The 21,128-nt window shown below is 37.6% G+C and overlaps 1 protein-coding gene across 3 annotated transcripts in view; it reads right to left on the bottom strand.

The window, feature by feature from the left end:
- Positions 1-3,236: 3,236 nt before the first annotated feature.
- The window catches only part of LHX8 (LIM homeobox 8), a 35,722-nt gene continuing 17,830 nt past the window's right edge, over positions 3,237-21,128 (bottom strand). For 2 of the 3 annotated variants that reach the window (XM_012442466.1, XM_012442465.1), the window contains exons 7-9: positions 21,033-21,128; positions 7,668-7,851; positions 3,874-3,950 (exon numbers count right to left, since the gene is read on the bottom strand). In XM_012442466.1, coding sequence (XP_012297889.1) covers positions 3,874-3,950; positions 7,668-7,851; positions 21,033-21,128 — 357 coding nt within the window. Of the gene's footprint in view, positions 3,951-7,667; positions 7,852-21,032 lie in introns of all 3 variants that reach the window. The other variant, XM_012442467.2, reaches the window with a different exon arrangement.

Raw genomic sequence — 21,128 nt, 5'->3', positions numbered from 1 at the left:
CCAAGAATTCATACTGGGGAAATAAGGGTGTAAATAAAAAGGTAGCAGGTAGCCATAAAGATGCCATCATGGTGTCATTAAAAATATTAATAGTATAGCATAGTGGTTAAAATTATGGCATCTAGAATCACTAAGTTGCTAAATTCAAATACTGGCTTTGTTACTTGTCACCAAGATAGTGGTCATATCAAATTTTTAATTTCTACGTTTGTAAAATAAGGGTGACAACAGAAACCATTTCACGAAGTTGCGGTATATACATATTGAAATACCTCTGAGGCACTCAAACAGGACATCTTGAAAGTGCCCACAATGTTAGGCTGTATTCATCATAATAAAAAGTACGACACAATCTATTTAATAAAACTGCTTCATTCAAGCAATGTAATACTGTATGTGTTAGTTCATTCAGGCTGCTATAACAAAATATCAGACTGAGTAATTTATGAACAACAGAAATGTATTGCTCACAGTTCTGGAGGCAGTTAAGTACAAGCTCAAGGCACCAGCAGATTCTGTCTGGTGAGGGCCTGTTCTTCATAGATAGCACCTGCTGTGTGTCCTCACATGGCTAAAGGGCAAAGGGGTAAACAAGCCCCTTAGGTCTCTTCTATAAGGGCACTAATCCCATTTGCAAGGGTTCTTCTTTCATGACCTGGTATCTCTCAAAAGCCCTACCTTTTCCACCACATTGCAGACTATGTTTTAATACATGAAATTTGGGGGAGACACAGTACTATATATCAATTAAAATGATAGTGTAGATAATATTTGACTTGGAAAGATATTTACTAAAGGGAAAAAGCCGGCTACAAATGTGATTGAATCCAAGTAGATGTTTATTAGGTTATCCAGTGTACCTGAACTTGTTTTGGACTCAGATCCATCTCTCTAAATATTTAGTTGCATCTCAAAAGAGTAAAAGTCATATAGTATTAATATCAGTTTCTTTACCTTCTCGGGTAGGAGCCGTTGGGAATGTTTCCTACACTAATATGCTTTTGGTACTTAGTGTATTGTAAAGCTAAATGACTTCTGTTCTAAATAATAAAATAGAAACATTACTTTTGCTAACTGGTAAAGTCATCCATGCCATAACAAAAGTCCCAAGATGCCACCTAGTTTAATAATGCTACTAGAGTAATTATACACATAATGTACCACATCAAGAAATACTACAGCTATCAGCTTTCAGATGACTGTAACAAATTTTAAAAGCATGAACTGTGATTCTATCTAACTGTTTATTATGGGATATTCAAAACAGATGTACTTATAACTTACAATAAGTGATGTGGAATTTTAAGAATGACATTTGTCGAATGTAAAACTACTACTAACTGTTAACGCTACCTTGTCCAACTGAAAAGAATCACTTAAAGAGTATTGACTTAGTGTGACTTCCATTTCAATGTTTGAATAGGGCTCTTGATTTGCATTGAAAACAAAAAGAAAACAAAATGCTATATTACCCTCTCACAGCTCATGAATGTCTTCACACCTAAGAGATAGCTACTTGTTACCCAGGTCTTTGCTACTCCACAATATAAAGCTTTCTTCTTCTAATCTTCACAAAAGCTGACCATTCTGTTTTAAGCAGTATTGTGCTCACATACTTACACTGAATATTACTAGCATGGAAATACTTAAATTCTTTCCTAAGTATTATAAATAAGATCTCTGGTTAGAGATAGCAAAGTCAGATGCTTGAATGAAACCTCAGCTGAAAAAATCCTAATGAATGCTCACTTTAGCCATATACACAGAATAACTAAAGAAAAAAAAGTCACAAAAGCAGTAGCTTGTGCTTAAATTTTATCCTGATGAATGCTCACTTTAGCCATATACACAGAATAACTAAAGGGAAAAAAAAAGTCACAAAAGCAGCAGCTTGTGCTTAAATTTAGCTCCTTTATAAGATACTAGTTTTTGGCTGGACACGGTAGCTCATGCCTGTAATCCCAGCATTCTCGGAGGACAGGTGGGAGGATTGCTTGAGCCCAGGAGTTTGAGATAACATAATGTATTTTTATATATCTATATCTATTTCTTTTCATGATTAACAATTTTATATGCAAGATATATAAATCTCATCAATTTTGATAGCTTTGAACCTCTTTGTTATGAAATTTTACTTCAACTTTGGGCATCCATCTTTGGAACTAAAAAGGGTGGTGACATGTTTTATAAAAATTCTCTGAACAGAGTCAGAGGATAGTGAGCACAGGAAAAAGATAGCAAATAAAAATGAATAGTCACAATCAGTCAACTCCCAAGCTAAGGGATGCCAGTTATAGTCAGCTGGGTAATGCTGTAACCTGCTAACAGTGCAGTATCTTGGCTATACGACAAGAGTTTTCCTTGGCATCTTGTAAAGGTAAAGTTGACCTCACCACTTCATGCCCGGAACAGGTAGACAAAAACCCACAGAGATTAGCATCAATCTCAAGATCAGATGAATTGACTTCTGGCTATGAAGGGATTTAAACTAGAGTAACAGATTTAAAAAAAAAAACAAACCTCTTTCTCCCATAGTGAGGCAGGTTGCTTCTGGTTTCAGGCAGGTAAGTTACTTATGTCCATATGATTACTTTCTGGTTGCATTTATGATTACTTGAACAAAATTATAAATACTCTAGTATTATTTCCAGTCTTCAGCCTGATGGAAATCTGCTCAGTTAAACAAAGACTTAAGTTCTAAAAGTCTTTTCTCATGACCTCCTTTTCCCCCTAACTGGTATATGAAAGACAAAAAATGAGTACTAAATTCTTTAAATCCAAAAATTTGTAATTCCACTGCCACACAAGGTAAAGTCCTGAGGTTTAGATTTCAGCTCTGAGAGTCACAATCCCTAAAAAGAATTCACTAAGAAGAAAATGCAAAGAGTTCTTGCTCTAGAAACCTTGCTCATAAACTTCAGATACTTTTAGTTCTCCTTTTTCACTCCTAAAGAAATATATTATGGCCCATATTTCATTTCTGGCTCTTAATACCCTCCAAAGGCCATTCTGAAATGCATTCTGCCTTCTCTTCCACACTGATTTTATTAGCTGGCCTAAAAGAGAATTTTTGCCAAATCAATTTTAATGTATTCTTTTGTTGAGTAAGTTTACTACTCAAATGTACTCATACAACACAGCTCAAAACACAATACTTTTAAAAATTATTAGTTGTTAGATTTTAAAGAGACTAAAGTCAACTTTACTGCTGAAAACACACAAAAAGGACAAATTGGTTGAAATTTTCACAAGAATGGAAAATGTTTAATAAACTCAGAATGGTGGGCTTATTAAACTATAGTGTTATTTACAGCCATAACTCATCAACCACAAACACAATAATGTGTTTGCACGGCATGCTACAACAGAAGCTTTATTCAGTTCATTCAGAAAACATTGGCAAAATAAATTTCAGTTGCAAATTCACAGATACAAGCTTTAAAGTATAAAGTTGTATATAACAAAAAATACAGGTAATATTTATAACAATAACTTACAGATACAAACTAATGATAAACTACAATTTCACAAAAGATTGTAAACATTTTGCACACTTGTCAGTCCTTTCTTTTAGGCAAAGTGCTCTTTTGATGACAAATAAATTAACAGATATACACTAGAGTGAACTATTTCCAGACAATACAAAAAATGTTTTGATTTGTTTTCTTCTTGTAAACATAAGTTTTACAAAAATGAAGAATCAATAAAAGTGTCTTGCAGGCCAACTACAGATACATACCTGGGCAGCAAAGTGATGTTGGAAATGCTTTAGGTGTTAAATAAAAAATTAACAGTAATATCTTTTCAATGGTATTTTACACATAATAAATGACAAATTTATATCCTTAATCAATTCTATCCCTGAAAAAAGAATTAGGTATGACTTATTGGCAGTTGTGTCATTGAATGGGGTAACAAGGGCTGGAGTCCAAGAGTTGTTGGTGAATGAGCTACAAAATAGAAAGAAATTTGTGGATCAGTTTTGTAGAGTGCATAAAACTGATTTATAAACAAACAAAAACAATCCAAAGCAATGTTTTCATCACTCACTGTAGCTGAGGGCACCAAGCTACACTCATTCCACTGACCTCAGCCGGAGCATTAACTTATTTAGCATAGTAAGAGTCTAGGAACAGATTTACCCCCCAGATCTTTATTTGAGGCCACAATATTTTGTCACTTTAATGTCCTCCATCCATACCCCATTCACTGCACTTCACCCTACAGCTAGAAAGAGATGGGTTCATCTTCAGAGATGCTGCTGGCTTTCTCATGAAGGTGTTTGTATAGGACAATCTTCCTCAAGTTTCTTTCATTAATGTTTAATTACCTCCTCCCTAGGCATACATCAAAACACACTGGACTCAGGCAACACTACTGTCTTTCATGTGAACACAATCAATTTTAATGCTAGTATAAGTAAATGGCAACAATGGTACAGGCTCCGATTTTTTACTAAACCAAAACTTAAAATGAAGTTTCTGCTTTCAGCAAGGGCTATGTTGCTTCAAACCAAATCTTTCTCTGAGACCATCTAGGAAATCTGGATAAAACTTTAAAAAGTCTGTTTGAAGGCATCTGAAAGACACTTAAGTAGTGAGAACTTACAAAGTCAAGTCCCAGAATGAAGGGAAAGAAAATAAGGATGCTTTTTCTCCCACAAGGATAATGACAATTTAAAACAAAACAAATGTCTGATAGGCTGAGAAGTTTAGCAGAGCATTCAGAAGTTAGACTTTGGCAGAGTGGTGAGAAAATTAAAGAGCAGGGCCCGCTGAGAAGGAGAAGCCCTAGTTAAAAACAACAAAAGAAAACAAAACAGGGATTCATTTGTGATTCCAAAGGGCTAAATCCAAGGAATAGTAAAACAAAAATATACCAGCCCTCCTAAGGATTGGTGCCTGATTGGATTAAGTTGATTTCACCTTGTCCTGACTTTCTGGGAGTAAAACTAATCTTCTCTAGTGGAAGATTATCATTCAAAGCCTCAAATTATTTTTAGTTTTTCATATCCAACATCTGAAATGTAATAGCAAATAACAAGACAAATAACAAGACATGACTTGAAAGAAAATAAAGAGAAAAAACAAAATAGACCCACCAAATATCCATATATTGCAGTTATTAGACATGAACTTTAGTATCACTATAATTAGTATAACAATTTAAATAAGGATAAAGTGACAAAATGGATGATTTCAGCATATAAATGGAAACCTTAAAACAAAAACAAATAAAATTAAGAACTTAGTGGATGATTTTTTTTACAGGATATTAGATACAGAGCGTATTAGTGAACTAGAAAAATAGTTCAAAAGAAAACATGAAAATTTTTTCATAGGAGCAGAAACAATATTTAAGGAGACAAAAGCTGAGAGTTTTCCATAATGAAAGACATCAAACTACATATTCAAAAAGCACACCTAGGCACAGTATGATAAAACTTTTACAAGACTAACACAAAGAGAAAAGTTGAGGAAAAAAGATTTATTTTCAAGGGAGCAAGAAGGTCAATATCCGACTTTACCAATAAATGGGTCCAGGTTAACTAGCTATCCATATGCAAAACAAACAATGAAAATCAGAAGACAAGGTAATTATATCTTCAAAGTGCTGAAAGAAAATAACTAACAACCCAAATTTCTACATATAGAGAAAATACCACTTACAACTGAATCAAAAGAAATACTTAGAGATAAACTTAACAGAAGATGTGCAAGATTAATAAACAGAAAACTCTAAATCATAAGAGACAATTTAAAGATGATCTAAATAAATGCAAAGACATACTAAAGTTCATGGTATGGAATACTGTTAAGATGGCAGTTTCCTAAAATTGATCAATATATTTGCTGTAATAGACTGTATCAAGATCTTAATTGCTTTCCCTTTTGGGGTGGAAATTGACAAGTAGGTGAATTTTACAAAAATACAAAGGGCCAAGAATGGGCAATACAAACTTGAATAACAACAAAATAGGAAGAATTGTATTATCAGATATTAAGAATTATAGACCTAGCATGATAAGAATGGTTAGGTAGCAACACAAAAATGAATAGACCAATAAAACAAAGTACAAAAATTGACACAACATGGGGACACTAGATTTATGGCAAATGTGTCTGTACAGAGAAGCTTGAAATTTTCTATTTTCATCAACATAACAAAAAAGTTTCACTTCCTATCTCACACTGCACACAAAATTCAATTCCAAATGAATTGTAAATCTACACATCAAAGATAAAACAAAGTTTCTACATGATATCATAAAAGATATATCTTCATTATCTTTGAGTAGAAACAATTTCTTTCATATGTCACCAAAAAAAGGACTGCTCATGAAGGAAGTATGAAATAAACTACATTAAAATTAGGAACTTGTGCTAAATGAGACATTCCATTAAGAGTAGAAAAAGCCAACCTACTGAGTAGGAGAAAATATTCTAAGCACATATAATTATCAAAAAGCTTTATATGCAGATTATACCAAGAACTAAGGCAAATCAATTTAAATAAATAATAAAGACAAGCCAGTAGGTCAATAGACAAAAAGACTTGTACAACTCTTCACAAAAGAGAATATACAAATGCCTGATGAAAAAATTCTCAGTCATCAGGGAAAGGCAAATTAAAATAAGATTGCACTACACTATCATCAAATTTGCTAACATTAGGAAGTTATACCATACCAAGTGTTGGTATACCTTGAACCTTGCTGCTGGTCACGGTGTAAACTGGTTCAACCACTATGAAATACTGCTTGTCAGAAGGACTGAAGTTGAGCATACACGTAGCTCATGACCTCATGTGCCACCAGGTACATATCTAATAGAAATGTGAATTAATGTGCACAGAAGGCATGTACAACAAAGTCCATAGCAGCATATTCATGAAAGCACAAATTGGAAGAAACACAAATGTCTATCAACTAGGAAATAGAAAAACTGTGGTATATTCCCACAGTGGATTTCTGTACAACAATGAAAACAAATAACTGACTCTCACAATAATATAGGTGAATCTCACAATGTAATTGAAAGAAGTGAGACACATAATACATTCTGTATGGTTCAAAAAAGGGCAAAACTAAAAGATGGTTTTAGATGTCAGTGCTATGTTACTTTGGGAGAAAAGGACAATAATTAGAAAAAGGCATAAGAGAGGCTTCTGAAACGCTAATTATGGCTGCTACTTTTTTTGGGCAGTATCTATATGGATACAGTCATTTTATTAATTCATCAAGCTGTATGGTTATTACATATGCACTCTTCTAAATGTATGATTTGCTTCAATTAAAAAAATTTTCTGTAGCAAAACTTATTAAACTCCCATCTAAAGATCTGAGTGTGAACACTTGCTCTGATCATAATAAAGTATTTAAACACATATTGGTAAAAACAAAAAAATTTCTGAGTAAAAATCAAGCATTAAGAGTCATTATCAATATTTACAACTTAGCTGCAAAGTGAGTATTAAACTTCTTTCTTAAAATGTAATCACAGAAATAAAATGTTTGGATAATTTTGCTCTCTACTGTACCCCCCACAATATTTTTCAGCTACTACTGAGGTAATATTTCAAAATGTGAATTGTATCAATAATCTAATATTAGAAGTTACCAGTTGTTGATTGCTTGGGAGACATTTGTTAAATGTTGGGATACCTACCATCCATATAACTATGCAGCGCAGTTAACATTGTTCCATCTTGGGGCACGTAGGCAGAATAAGCCATTTCTTCTAACATGGGTGGAGACAGCCTGGAGGGTGGGACTGCTGTGACTGGGGCAGAGGAGGAGTGATTAGGACTGACGTGTTTCTTGTGGCGTGCTCTACAATTCTGAAACCACACCTGAGAAGGGAGAAAAGCAATGGAAGTAGGTAGGTCACACACCAGCTTCTGAGACATTACCAACTCAGTTTAAAAATGAATGTGACCTCAATCACACTACCACACAAGCACAGCATAAATGTAAATAGGCTTTTTTAAAAGTTCTATACAAAAGAAACATTTTGGTCCAAATAACAATGGTCATTTTTCTTGCTCGGGTGATAGCTCTCTGCTGATTTACCTAAAAGCCAATTCTATTTAAGTGGGAAAGGGGACTGATTGCTTAAGGGATTCTGGTCTGTTGAATTTGAGTTGGTCAAATCTTAAGGTTACCCCTTAAATGCAATTATTAACCTCTATTAGATTTGGCTGGGTGCTGTAGCTCATGCCTGTAATCCCGGCACTTTGGGAGGCCAAGGCAGGCAGATCACCTGAGGTCAGGAGTTGGATACCAGCCTAGTCAACATGGTGAAACCCCATCTCTACTGAAAATACAAAAGTTAGCTGGGCGTGGTGGCTGTAATCCCAGCTACTCGGGAGGCTGAGGCAGGAGAATCAAGTGAGCCCAGGACGTGGAGGTTTCAGTGAGCCAATTTCGTGCCACTGTATTCTAGCCTGGGCGATGGATATTTTGTATCCATTCAAAAATAAAACAAAAGCCAAAACAAAAAAATACCCAAAAACTCTATTAATTTTAAAAAATAAAAATAAAAGCCAATTTTATACTAAAACAGCATCTTCCACAGAAAAGGCGGGGAAAGGCCTCAAGAATTCCAGAGAAATCTCCTTGGTTTTACTACTGGCATTTAGGACAAAAAGAAAAGCAGAAAAATCTCTCTTAATCAGAACTTAAAAAAAAAAAAAAGGCTACTAAATGTGTTCTTAGACACCTGCTGGACTTGTTTCAAATCCTTGTTCAAATGACTAAAATCCCTACTGAGAAAAACCTTTCTACAAACCTCTTGATTCAGTTATTCCAGTCACATTTTAACCTGCTGAGTTCAATTTCTCTTGGTGAATACATAGGCTATTCTTGAAGAAGCATGTTAGGGTCAGGTCTATAATAAGAAAAAACTCATAATATTTAAGTGGAATTATAGACAAACACATCCACTGGTGAGAGTTCACAAAATGTAAAGTTCTAACCACCCTGCTGTCCACTCTACTACAGAAATAAAGAAAGCAAATTCAGGGCAAGTGGAACTTTACATCCAGGTCAGGGCAAGTTAAGTCTAGACTGCCCAGAATGCTTCCAGTAACTAATATGCCTGTGTTTGAATTCCCTGCCAGATGACAAAACTTGACCATAGAGTGTTACTTTATTAAAATACTGTATCACTTATTTTCCATCACTCCAAACAATTCTGTCATGAGAGGAAAGAGAGGTGAAGGGATAAAAACTTAGCATAAGAATATTTTGGGGATATAAAGCCACGGAAACACCAGGGGCGTAAGTCTGTTCAAGGCTGGTGATAGGGCCTTGATGGCACAAGGGAATCAGGGCTAATTAACGTGGAACAAAAGGAAGCTGCAATTTATAAGAAAAACCTGGCCTAGCTTCAAAAACACACCCTGCACCTGGCACTCAAAAATAGAAGGTTGGCAAAGTGTACTCTCAAGAGTGATTAAAACTAAAAGAAAGAAAATTAATAACTTAGTGGTATACATAGCCTTGAGCAGGTGGCTGAAAAGCAACACCTAAGGAAGGTTTCTGGGACAAGACTTAGACATGTATTAAGGAAAATGAGTGGGAAGTCACAGCCTCCATACATCCCTATTCTCTGGAGTGTTAGAGAGACTCAGAGGCCCCAAAACTCCAGTTCTGCCCATAGGCTCTGGAGCAATAGATGTCACTACTAACACTAGCCTCACCCAAACAAGACGACACTACTCAAATATTCTCCAGTGTGTAAGGGGGAACTGCTGCCATCTGCCTTTTTCCCTTATGGTACCTAGAAGACACATATGCCAGAGGATTACATACAACCTAAAACATGTTTCATTATGGTTCCCAGAGTTTCTTCAAAGTATCTTTTTGTCTCCAATAAATTATATATTGAATGGAACCTAAGCAGTTGTAAAACAACAGAAACACCATCTTTTGATTCAAAAAACTCAAACTTTGTAAATAAACATGAAGAAATTATTATATAAACAGCAGAATAACTATCTTAATACTGAATAAGCAGCTTTCTTGGAAAGATCATCCAGAGGTAATCAAGCAGAGAGAGGTCTGCAAATGCAAGGTGTCATGTAACTGGTAGAGCAAAAATATGAAGGTTCCAGCCATCAGAAAATTGCTTCTGGCATGAATGCTACCCAGCATCAGAATCAAATACAAGTCCTCTTGACTCCCTTCACTGACAAAATTTCCTCCTTCTGCTTTGCAAACCTCCAATAAGAGTTAAAATTTCCTGAGTAACTACTTTAAATTTTTTGAGTTCTGAACCATAAACTAAGCTGAAATCAGGCCATGTAGATATACTGGAAAAGAAAAATACTAATGCATAGAATGAATCCTTCAGAAAGCCCAGACAAAAAGCCAAATATAATAATTTTGTATACGACAAAGACAGGATTTTATTTGGAAAGCATGGTTCACTGGTTTAGGGAAAACCAACAGTTTATCATTTGAAAGAGAGGAAAAAAAACAGATAAATCCCTATCTCCCTTGGAATCAAGCCAGATAAATTGAAGTTTAGGTGTAAATAATTGAAACAATAAAAGTTTAAGAAAACAAAAGGCAACATTGAAATACTCTCTAGATAGGGAAGCATAAGAAAGGCCAAAACTATCAAAAGACTGAGAGATTAAAACACACAGAAATATTAAAGTTCTGTATGGAAAAACTAAAAAGGAAATTGATGAACTATGAAGTTTAACATGGTATTAAGTAAGATAAAGAGACAATAACCCAACAGAAAAGTGAGTAAAAACATATGGTCTTGGTTGGAGGATCCAAGACGGCCAAATAGGAACAGCTCCGGAGGGCAGTTCCCAGCAAAAACAACGCAGAGGGTGAGTGCCCACCACATTTCCCAACAAATTTTCACTGCCCGCAGACCAGGAGATTCCCCAGCCAAAAAGCGCCATGAGTTTTCAGCATGGCGATTTCAGCTGGTGCCGAGTTGGCGCACAGAAACTCACACAAATCTGGGCAGCCATTTCAACTGGTGCCTGGAAGGCCTGGGAGACAGAGCTGCCCATTCAACTGAAAGGGAGGGGGCAGAGACAGGGAGCCAGGCAATCTGGCTCAGTGGGTACCACCCTCACAAAACAAGCAATCTGAAACCCTCTGGATTGAGAGTTTCACAGCAAGCACAGCTGGACCTAGAAGGCTCCTGCTCAGTGCGGGGAAGGGCAACCACCACTACCAAGGCAGTCCACCAATAATGAGGCAGTCCACCAATACCAAGGCAGTTCACACAGCAGCTAGACAGAGCCTGTGGCAGCTCAGCAACACCTCTGCTGGCAGACTGTGACTAGACTACTCCGTGTGGGGCAGGGCATCTATGAAAAAAGGCAGCAGTATGACAAGAACTCATAAATAAAGCCGACCTTCCTAGGCCAGAGCACCTGGTAAAAGAGGTGGTTATGGGTTCTGCCGCAGCAGACTTAAAAAGTACCTGCCCAGCAGCTCTGCACGGAACAACGGAGCTCTCAGCACAGCACCTGAGCTTTCATAACGGACTGACTGTCTCCTCAAGCTGTCTCCAACCCCCATATGCCCAAAGAGACACCTCATAAAGGAGAGCTCAGGAAAACATCTGGCAGGTACCCTTCTGGGATGAAGATAATAGAAGAAGAAACTGGCAGCAACTCATACTGTTCTGCATCCCCCGCAGGTGATCCCCAGGCAATCAGGGTCTGCAGTGGACCTCCAGCAGTCCGGCAGCAGAGGGGCCTGACAGTTAGAAGGAAAATGAAAAAAACAGAAAGAAATAACTTCATCATTAACAAAAAGGATGTCCACTCAGAGACCCCATCCGAAAGTCACCAACTACAAAGACCACAGGTAGATAAAGTCACTAATATGGGAAGAAACCAGCAAAAAAAGGATGAAAACATAAAAAACCAGAATGCCTCTCCTCCTCCAAAGGATCCCAACTCCTCACCAGCTAGGGATCAAAGATGGATAGAGAATGAATCTGATGAATTGACAGAAAGAGGCTTCAGAAGGTGGGTAATAATAAACATCTCAGAGCTAAAAGAACATGTGCTAACCCATTGCAAAGAAACTAAGAACCTAGAAAAAGGGTTAGAGGAGATGCTAACTAGAATAAACAGCTTACAGAAGAATATAAACTACTTGATGGAGCTGAAAAACACAGCGCTAGAACTTCGTAAAGCATATACAAGTTTCAATAGCTGAATCGACCAAGCAGAAGAAAGGATATCAGAGATTGAAGATCAACTCAATGAAATAAAACGAGAAGGCAAGAATAGAGAAAAAAGAGTGAAAAATGAACAAAGCCCCCAATAAATAAGGGATTATGTGAAAAGACCTAATCTACATTTGATAGGTGTAGCTGAATGTGACAGAGAGAATGAATCCAAGCTGGAAAATACTCTTCAGGATATTATCCAGGAGAACTTCCCCAACCTAGCAAGCCAGGCCACCATTCAAGTCCAGGAAATACAGAGAACACCACAAACATATTCCTCAAGAAGAGCAACCCCAAGGCACATAATCATCAGATTCACCAGGGTTGAAATGAAGGAAAAAATGCTAAGGGCAGCCAGAGAGAAAGGTTGGGTTACCCACAAAGGGAAGCCCATCAGACTCACAGCGGATATCTCTGCAGAAACCCTACAAGCCAGAAGAGAGTGGGGGCCAATATTCAACATCCTTAAAGAAAATAACTTTAAACCCAGAATTTCATATCCTGCCAAACTAAGCTTCATAAGCGAAGGAGAAAGAGAATCCTTTATGGACAAGAAATTGCTGAGAGATTTCACCATCACCGGGCCTGCCTTACAAGAGCTCCTGAAAGAAGCACTAAGCAAAGAAAGGAACAACCAGTACCAGGCACTCCAAAAATGTACCAACTGGTAAAGACCATCAACACAATGAAAAAAATGCATAAACTAACGAGCAAAACATCCAGCTAGCATCAAAATAGCAGGATCAAATTCACACATAACAATATTAACCTTTGTAAATGGGCTAAATGCCCCAATCTAAAGACACAGACTGGCAAATTGGATAAAAAGTCAACACCCATTGGTGTGCTGTATTCAGGAAACCCATCTCACATGCAAGGACACACGTCGGCTCAAAATAAAGGGATGGAGGAAGATTTCTCAAGCAAATGGAGATCAAATAAAAAGCAAAAGCAGGAGTTGCAATCCTAGTCTCTGATAAAATGGACTTTAAACCAACAAAGATCAAAAGAGACAAAGAAGGGCATTACATAATGGTAAAAGGATCAATGTATCAAGAAGATCTAAGGATCCTAAATATATACGCACCCAATACAGGAGCACCCAGGTACATAAAGCAAGTTCTTAATGTCCTACAAAGAGACTTAGACTCCCACACAATAATAGTGGGAGACTTTAACACTCCACTGTCAATATTAGACAGATCAATGAGACAGAAAATTAAAAAGGATATCCAGGACTTGAACTCAGATCTGAACCAAGTGGACCTAATAGACATCTACAGAAATCTCCACCCCAAATCCACAGAATATACATTCTTCTCAGCACTGCATTGCACCTACTCTAAAACTGATCACATAATTGGAAGTAAATCACTCCTCAGCAAATGCAAAAGAACGGAAATCATAACAAACAATCTCTCAGACCACAGGGCAATCAAATTAGAACTCAGAATTAAGAAACTAACTCAGAACCACACAGCTTCATGGAAACTGAACAACTGGCTCCTGGATGTCAACTGGATAAACAATGAAATGAAGGCAGAAATAAAGATGCTCTTTGAAACCAATGAGAATAAAGACACAACATACCAGAATCTCTGGGACACATTTAAAGCAGTGTCTAGAGGGAAATTCATAGCAATAAATGCCCACATGACAAGCGAGGAAAGATCTAAAACTGACACTCTATCGTCAAAATTGAAAGAGCTAGAGGAGTAAGATCAAAAAAACTCAAAAGCTAGCAGAAGATAAGAAATAACTAAGATCAGAGCAGAACTGAAGGAGACAGAGACAAATAAAAAACCCTTCAAAAAAAAAAAAATCAGTAACTCCAGGAGCTGGCTTTTTGAAAAGATCAACAAAATAGACTGCTAGCCAGATTAATAAAAAAGAAAAGGGAGAAGAATCAAATAGATGCAATAAAAAACAATAAAGGGGATATCACCACTGATTACACAGAAATACAAACTACAATCAGAGATTACTACAAACAACTCTATGCACATAAACCAGTAAACCTGGAAGAAATGGATAAATTCTTGGACACTTGCACTCTCCCAAGCCTAAACCAGGAAGAAGTTGAAACCTTGAATAGACCAATAACAAGGGCTGAAGTTGAGGCAGCAATTAATAGCCTACCAGCCAAAAAAAGTCCAGATCCAGACGGGTTCACAGCTGAATTCTACCAGACATACAAAGAGGAGCTGGTACCACTCCTGAAACTATTCCAAACAATCCAAAAAGGGAATCCTTCACAAATCATTTTATGAGACCAACATCATCCTGACACCAAAACCTGGCCGAGACTCAACAAAAAAAGAAAACTTCAGGCCAATATCCATGAAGAATATAGATGCAAAAATCTTAAATAAAATACTGGCAAACCGATTGCAACAGCACATCAAAAAGCTTATCCATCATGATCAAGTAGGCTTCATCCCAGGGATGCAAGGCTGGTTCAACATACAGAAGTCTATAAATGTAATTCACCACATGAACAGAACCAAAGACAAAAACCACATGATTATCTCAATAGATGCAGAAAAGGCCTTCAACAAAATTCAACAGTCCTTTATGCTAAAAACTCTCAATAAACTACATATCAAAGGAACATATCTCAAAACAATAAAAGCTATTTACAACAAACCTACAGCTAATATCATACTGAATGGGCAAAAACTGGAAGCATTCTCTTTGAAATGTGGCACTAGACAAGGATGCCCTCTCTCACCACTCCTATTCAATATAGTATTGGAAGTTCTAGCCAGAGCAATTAGGCAAGAAAAAATAAATAAATAAATAAATAAATAAAGGATATTCAATTAGAAAAGGAGGAATTCAAATTGTCTCTATTTGCAGACCACTTGATTGTACATTTAGAAGACCCTATCACCTCAGCCCAAAATCTCCTTAAACTGATAAGCAACTTCAGCAAAGTCTCAGGATACAAAATCAATGTGCAGAAATCACAAGCATCTCTATATACCAGTAACACACTAACAGAGAGCCAAATCATGAGCAAACTCCCATTCACAATTGCTACAAAGAGAAAATACCTATGAATACAACTAACAAAGAATGTAAAGGACCTCTTCAAGGAGAACTACAAACCACTGCTCAATGAAATAAGACAGGACACAAACAGATGGAGAAACATTCCATGCTCATGGTTAGGAAGAATCAATATTGTGAAAATGGCCATACTGCCCAAAGTAATTTACAGATTCAATGCTATCCCCATCAAGCTACCAGTGACCTTCTTCACAGAACTGGGAAAAACCACCTTAAACTTCATGTGGAACCAAAAGAGAGCTCACATAGCCAAGACAATCCTAAGCAAAAAGAACAAAGCTGGAGGCATCACGCTACCTCATTTCAAACTGTACTACAAGGCTACAGTAATCAAAACAGCATGGTACTGGTACCAAAACAGAGATATAGACCAATTGAACAGAACAGAGGCCCTGGAGGCAATGCCACACATCTACAACCATCTGATCTTTGACAAACCTGACAAATGCAATGGGGAAAGGATTCCCTGTTTAATAAATGGTGTTGGGAAAACTGGCTAGCAGTGTGCAGAAAGCAGAAAATGGACCCCTTCCTGACACCCTACACTAAAATTAACAGATGGATTAAAGACTTAAACATAAGACCTAACGCCACAAAAACCCTAGAAGAAAACCTAGGCAAAACCATTCAGGACATAGGCATAGGCAAGGACTTCATAACTAAAACACCAAAAGCACTGGCAACAAAAGCCAAAATAGACAAATGGGACCTAATTAAGCTCCAGAGCTTCTGTACAGCAAAAGCAACAATCATTAGAGTGAACCAGCAACCAACAGAATGGGGAAACATTTTTGCCATCTACCCATCTGACAAAGGGCTAATATCCAGAATCTACAAAGAACTAAAACAGATTTACAAGAAAAAAACAAACCCACCCAAAAATGGGCAAACGATATGAACACTTTTCAAAAGAAGACATATATGGGGCCAATAAACATATGAAAAAGTGCTCATCATCACTGATTATTAGAGAAATGCAAATCAAAACCACATTGAGACACCACCTCATGCCAGTTAGAATGGCAATCATTAAAAAATCTAGAGACAACAGATGCTGGAGAGGATGTGGAGAAATAGGAACACTTTTACACTGTTGGTGGGAGTGTAAATTAGTTCAACCATTGTGGAAGACAGTGTGGCACTTCCTCAAGGACCTAGAAATAGAAATTCCATTTGACCCAGCAATCCCATTACTGGGTATATATCCAAAGGATTATAAATCATTCTATTATAAAGACACATGCACACGTATGTTCATAATGGCACTGTTTACAATAGCAAAGACCTGGAACCAACCCAAATGCCCATCGACGATAGTCTGGCCAAGGAAAACATGGCACATATACACCATGGAATACTATGCAGCCATAAAAAATGATGAGTTTGTGTCCTTTGTAGGGACAAGGATGAATCTGGAAACCATCATTCTCAGCAAACTGACACAAGAACTGAAAATTAAACACCGCATATTCTCATTCATAGGCAAGTATTGAACAATGAGAACACTTGGACACAGGGAGGGGAGCATCACATGCTGGGGTCTGTTGCGGGGGGCAAAGGGAGGGACAACGGGAGTTGGGGAGGTCAGGGAGGGATAACATGGGGGAAATGCCAGATGTAGGTGACAGGGGGATGGAGGCAGCAAACCACATTGTCATGTGTGTACTTATGCAACAATCCTGGCAGAATAAAGTTGTACAGACTTTCTGGAAGGCAAAGAAATTTCATGTTTGTATAAAGGCCCTACAAGTGTTTTATCTTTTGGCTTAACAATCTCACTTCCAGAAATTTATCCTAAGGAAACTATTGAACAAGCATGCAAGGTAGATATACAGTGTTGCTCATGGCAGCATTTTATGATAGTGAAAAATGGGAAACTAAATAAATTATACTATGCTCAATATATGCGGCAATAAAAAAATGATGTAAATCTTAGTATGGAAGGGAATTCCCAGTACACTAATTGGAAGAAATAGGAGTATTTTACTCTGTCTCTATCCAACATAAAAGTAATAATTCACTTATCTGAAAGTATGTGAACAGCTATTGTATCTGGATGCAGTGTGTGTGGGAAAAATCACTCATCTTTATTCTTTGACTTTGATAAAATTATACTTTGCTTCATTACAAATGTCTTACTAACCAGGACATGTGAAACTCTCCATGTGCCAGACCACTGTTTCCCCCTAATCTTTGGGTGACCTAGTTTGCATATTAGACTGAGAAGAGGTCTAGTAATAAAAACTCATTTTTCTTACCTTTCTAAAATATTGTGCCCAATGCTAGGAAGAAGGCTGAGGGAAAGTATGATTACTATTTAAGATCACAGTAATTACTTCTTAAAAAATACTCTGAAGGGTTATAACATATAGTAAACCTATGGATAGATACAAATAATATACACATATGCATGCTAGTACTCTTTCCTTTGGAATCATATCAAAAATATTTAACATCCAACCTTTACATGTTAAAAACCAATATCCAAAATATATTCTCCAAATTGTAGGGCTTAGGACAAAGTTAACTTTCTCATAATACTAGTAACGTAAATACCTGGAAATTACATGAAAGGTGTCTGCCTGTGATCCTTAGTCCTTCAAATATGAAAAGCTTTAACAAAACTCTCCTTATTTCCAACTTCAAAATAGTATAAATCATAACAGTCATGCATCTGACTTACCTGAAGCTATTATTGTCATGAACATAGAGTCTTAAATTAGAGGGAACCTTTACCCCATTGTCTGAACTACTTCTCAAAGAAAACTGCACTCCCAGGTGTAGGAAATTCCCTATCTTCATTGGTAGTTCATGTCATTTGTGTAGCCTTTCAATAATGAGAAAGTTCATTATGTGTGAACACCGGTGCCTTTTTCTACATTCCATTGCAGGGAAGCCTTTCACAAATATTTAAAGATGCCTACTCTGCATATTACACTTTCCTTTACCATCTCCTGGCTTTATCTCCAGATAAATATACCTGCTTCCTTTAATATTATGGCATGATCTAAATCTTTCACACTCCTGGTAGCCTTTAAGGTAGTATATTTTTCAGATTGGTTCTTTATAGTCCCTTCTTAAAATTTGGCACCCTGAAATAAGCACAATAATCTGGGTATCTGAAAAGTGCTGAGGTGGTAGAAATTGTCTCCTAAGATAGCCTCATTACCCTGCAGTCAATTAAAACACTGGGAACCCTAGGTCTTTAGAGAAGCTGCAGTACCATCGGGTCTTTTTGTACAGATCTGCCTCTTTGTACAGATGATTTGTTAATTACAAAACATTTCAGGCCTATGGAAAAATAAATACCTGTGTATCAACCACCCAAATTAAGAAACGAAATATAATATGTGCAATGAAGACATTTACCTTTCCCCTCCCTGAGTTTCATCGTGTCTTTTATGGTTACTTGCTTTCATTCCTTTAATTTTTTGAACTTCCAGTGTTATTTAAAATTATTTTCCAGCTGGGCATGGTGGCTCACGCCTGTAATCTCAGCACTTTGGGGAGGCTGAGGCAGGTAGACCACAAGGTCGAGTTTGAGAACAGCCTGGTCAACATGGTGAAACCCCATCTCTACTAAAAATACAAAAATTAGCTGGATGTGGTGGCATATACCTGTAATCCCAGCTACTTGGGACGCGAGGCAGGACAATTGCTTGAACCCAGGAGGCAGAAGTTGCAGTGAGCTGAGATGGCACCACTGCACTCCAGCCTGGGCAACAGAGTGAGACTCTGTATGGGAAAATACAATAAAAAATGAAATGAAATAAAATAATTTTCCATTTCCCTGATCTCTCTGATAATCTTGACACAGCTGCCACCTTGTTCTTGAATTCACCCACTTCTTCAGCCTCTATGCTTCTTCTCCACCTGACTCCTCCCTCAATTCTAGCTGCTACTACATCCCATTTAAACAGAACCTCTTACCCTGCTCTAAAACCCACTTTTCACACCTTTTATACCCCATGATGTCTTTCTAAAGGATATTATCCAAATTCATGGCATTAGATCTCTTTGCTTGAGTCCTGCTCATTCTTTCAAATACCAGTTTATATACTCAACTGCCACCATCACTGCATAATTAGCACAACTATAAGGATCCTTTCCCTCCCAATTTCCAATCCAGCTTTCTTTTGACTTTCACATTCCTGTCAATGGCACCATTCCTGTGATTACTTTGACTTCAAATTTACAAGTCACTGACTTTTTTGAGAGAGGATCTCACTCTATCACCCAGGCTGGAGTGCAGTGGCGCTATCGTGGTTGACTGCAGCTTCAACCTCCGGGACTTAGGTGATCCTCCCACCTCAGCCTCCTAAGTAGCTGGGACTGCAGGTACACACCAGCATGCCTGGCTAATTTTTTTTTTTTTTTTGGTAGAGACAGGGTTTTGCCATGTTGCCCAGATTGCTGTCAAACTCCTGGACTCAAGTAACCTATTTGCCTTGCCCTTCCAAAGTGCTAGGATTACAGGTGTGAGCCATCGAGCCTGGCTGTTATTGACTCTTTGACTCCTCTCTGCTTCTCCATTACAGTCACCAAATCTTTCTTGTCTCTCTAGCATCCATCATCTGGCATCAGTGGTCAGTCAATAAAATGTTTCACAGCTGGGCATGGTGGCTCACTGCCAATAATTCCAGCACTTTGGGAGGCCAAGGCAGGAGGAATGCTTGAGCCTACAAGTTTGAGACCAGCCCGGGCAACATGGTGAAACTCTGTCTCTACAAAAGTTAAAAAATTAGCCAGGCATGGTGGTGTTCATCTGTGGTCCCAGCTAATTGGGAGGCTAAGGTGGAAGGATCACCTAAGCCCAGGAGGTCCCTGCAGTGAGCTGTGATTGCACCACTGCACTCCAGCCTAGGCCACAGCATGACCCTGTTTCAAAAAGTTTCCCAAATGAATTCTACCCCAGTTAAGTGTCTTTTCAAAAACAAACAACAACAACAAAATCACACTACTTTGCTGGGCATTCCCACATTCCAACTAAGCTGCTACCTCTCCCTACTCCAATTCTTCCCATGTGCTGTCACTACCCCTTTCTTCCCAAAATCTCTTATCATGGCTTTTACCTGCTCAGAAGAGAACTCTGCATTCATGGGCCTCTCCAACACTAACTTCAACAATTTCATTTCCCACTATTTCCAAACATAAATTCTACATTCCAATAAATTTGCACTAATTCATCACTTCTACTTTGTTCACACCAGTACCTCTCCCTGGATCTTTAGTAAAGGCCATCAGCACCCATCACACACACAATCATAGAAAAAGCAGGAAAATACACTGACCTTAGAGCAAGATTTAGCTTGGAACTTTTTTAGCCTGAGGATCTTAGGGCTGCTGTGAGCACTGAATGAAGTAAGAGGTGCAAAAGAGTCATTTGACAAATGGCAGCCTAGCCCAAGCAGGATAATTATTAGGTTTTAAAAAAAATGATTTAGAATGGGAAAAGATTTAAAACGAGAAATTAATGTTTTCTCATTTCTACACACACACACACACACACACAAACAATGCATACTTATAAAGACCACAATTACAACTTTTAGTTTCTCTTGACTGACCTTTAAATTAATCACCTGTGACCAGGTACAGTGGCTCATCCTGTAATCCCATTACTTTGGGAGGCTGGGGTGGGAAGATCACTTAAGCTCAAGAGTTCAAGATCAGTCTGGGCAACATAGGGAGATCCGATAACTATCTTAAAAAAATCTTAAAAAAAAAAAAAATTAAAATAATCACCTGTATCACACGTCTGCTCAAGCCTGTCCTTTCTGCCAATTTCTGGAGTGTCTGTGCATCTGGGTTGTTGTCCTGAGCAAACTGTGCTTGCATAAC

The sequence above is a fragment of the Aotus nancymaae genome, unplaced genomic scaffold, assembly GCF_030222135.1.
Source record: "Aotus nancymaae isolate 86718 unplaced genomic scaffold, 86718_ANA_hifiasm-v0.15.2.pri h1tg000007l, whole genome shotgun sequence".
NCBI classification, from domain to species: Eukaryota; Metazoa; Chordata; class Mammalia; order Primates; family Aotidae; genus Aotus; species Aotus nancymaae.
This window is presented reverse-complemented; position numbering and strand designations above follow the sequence as displayed.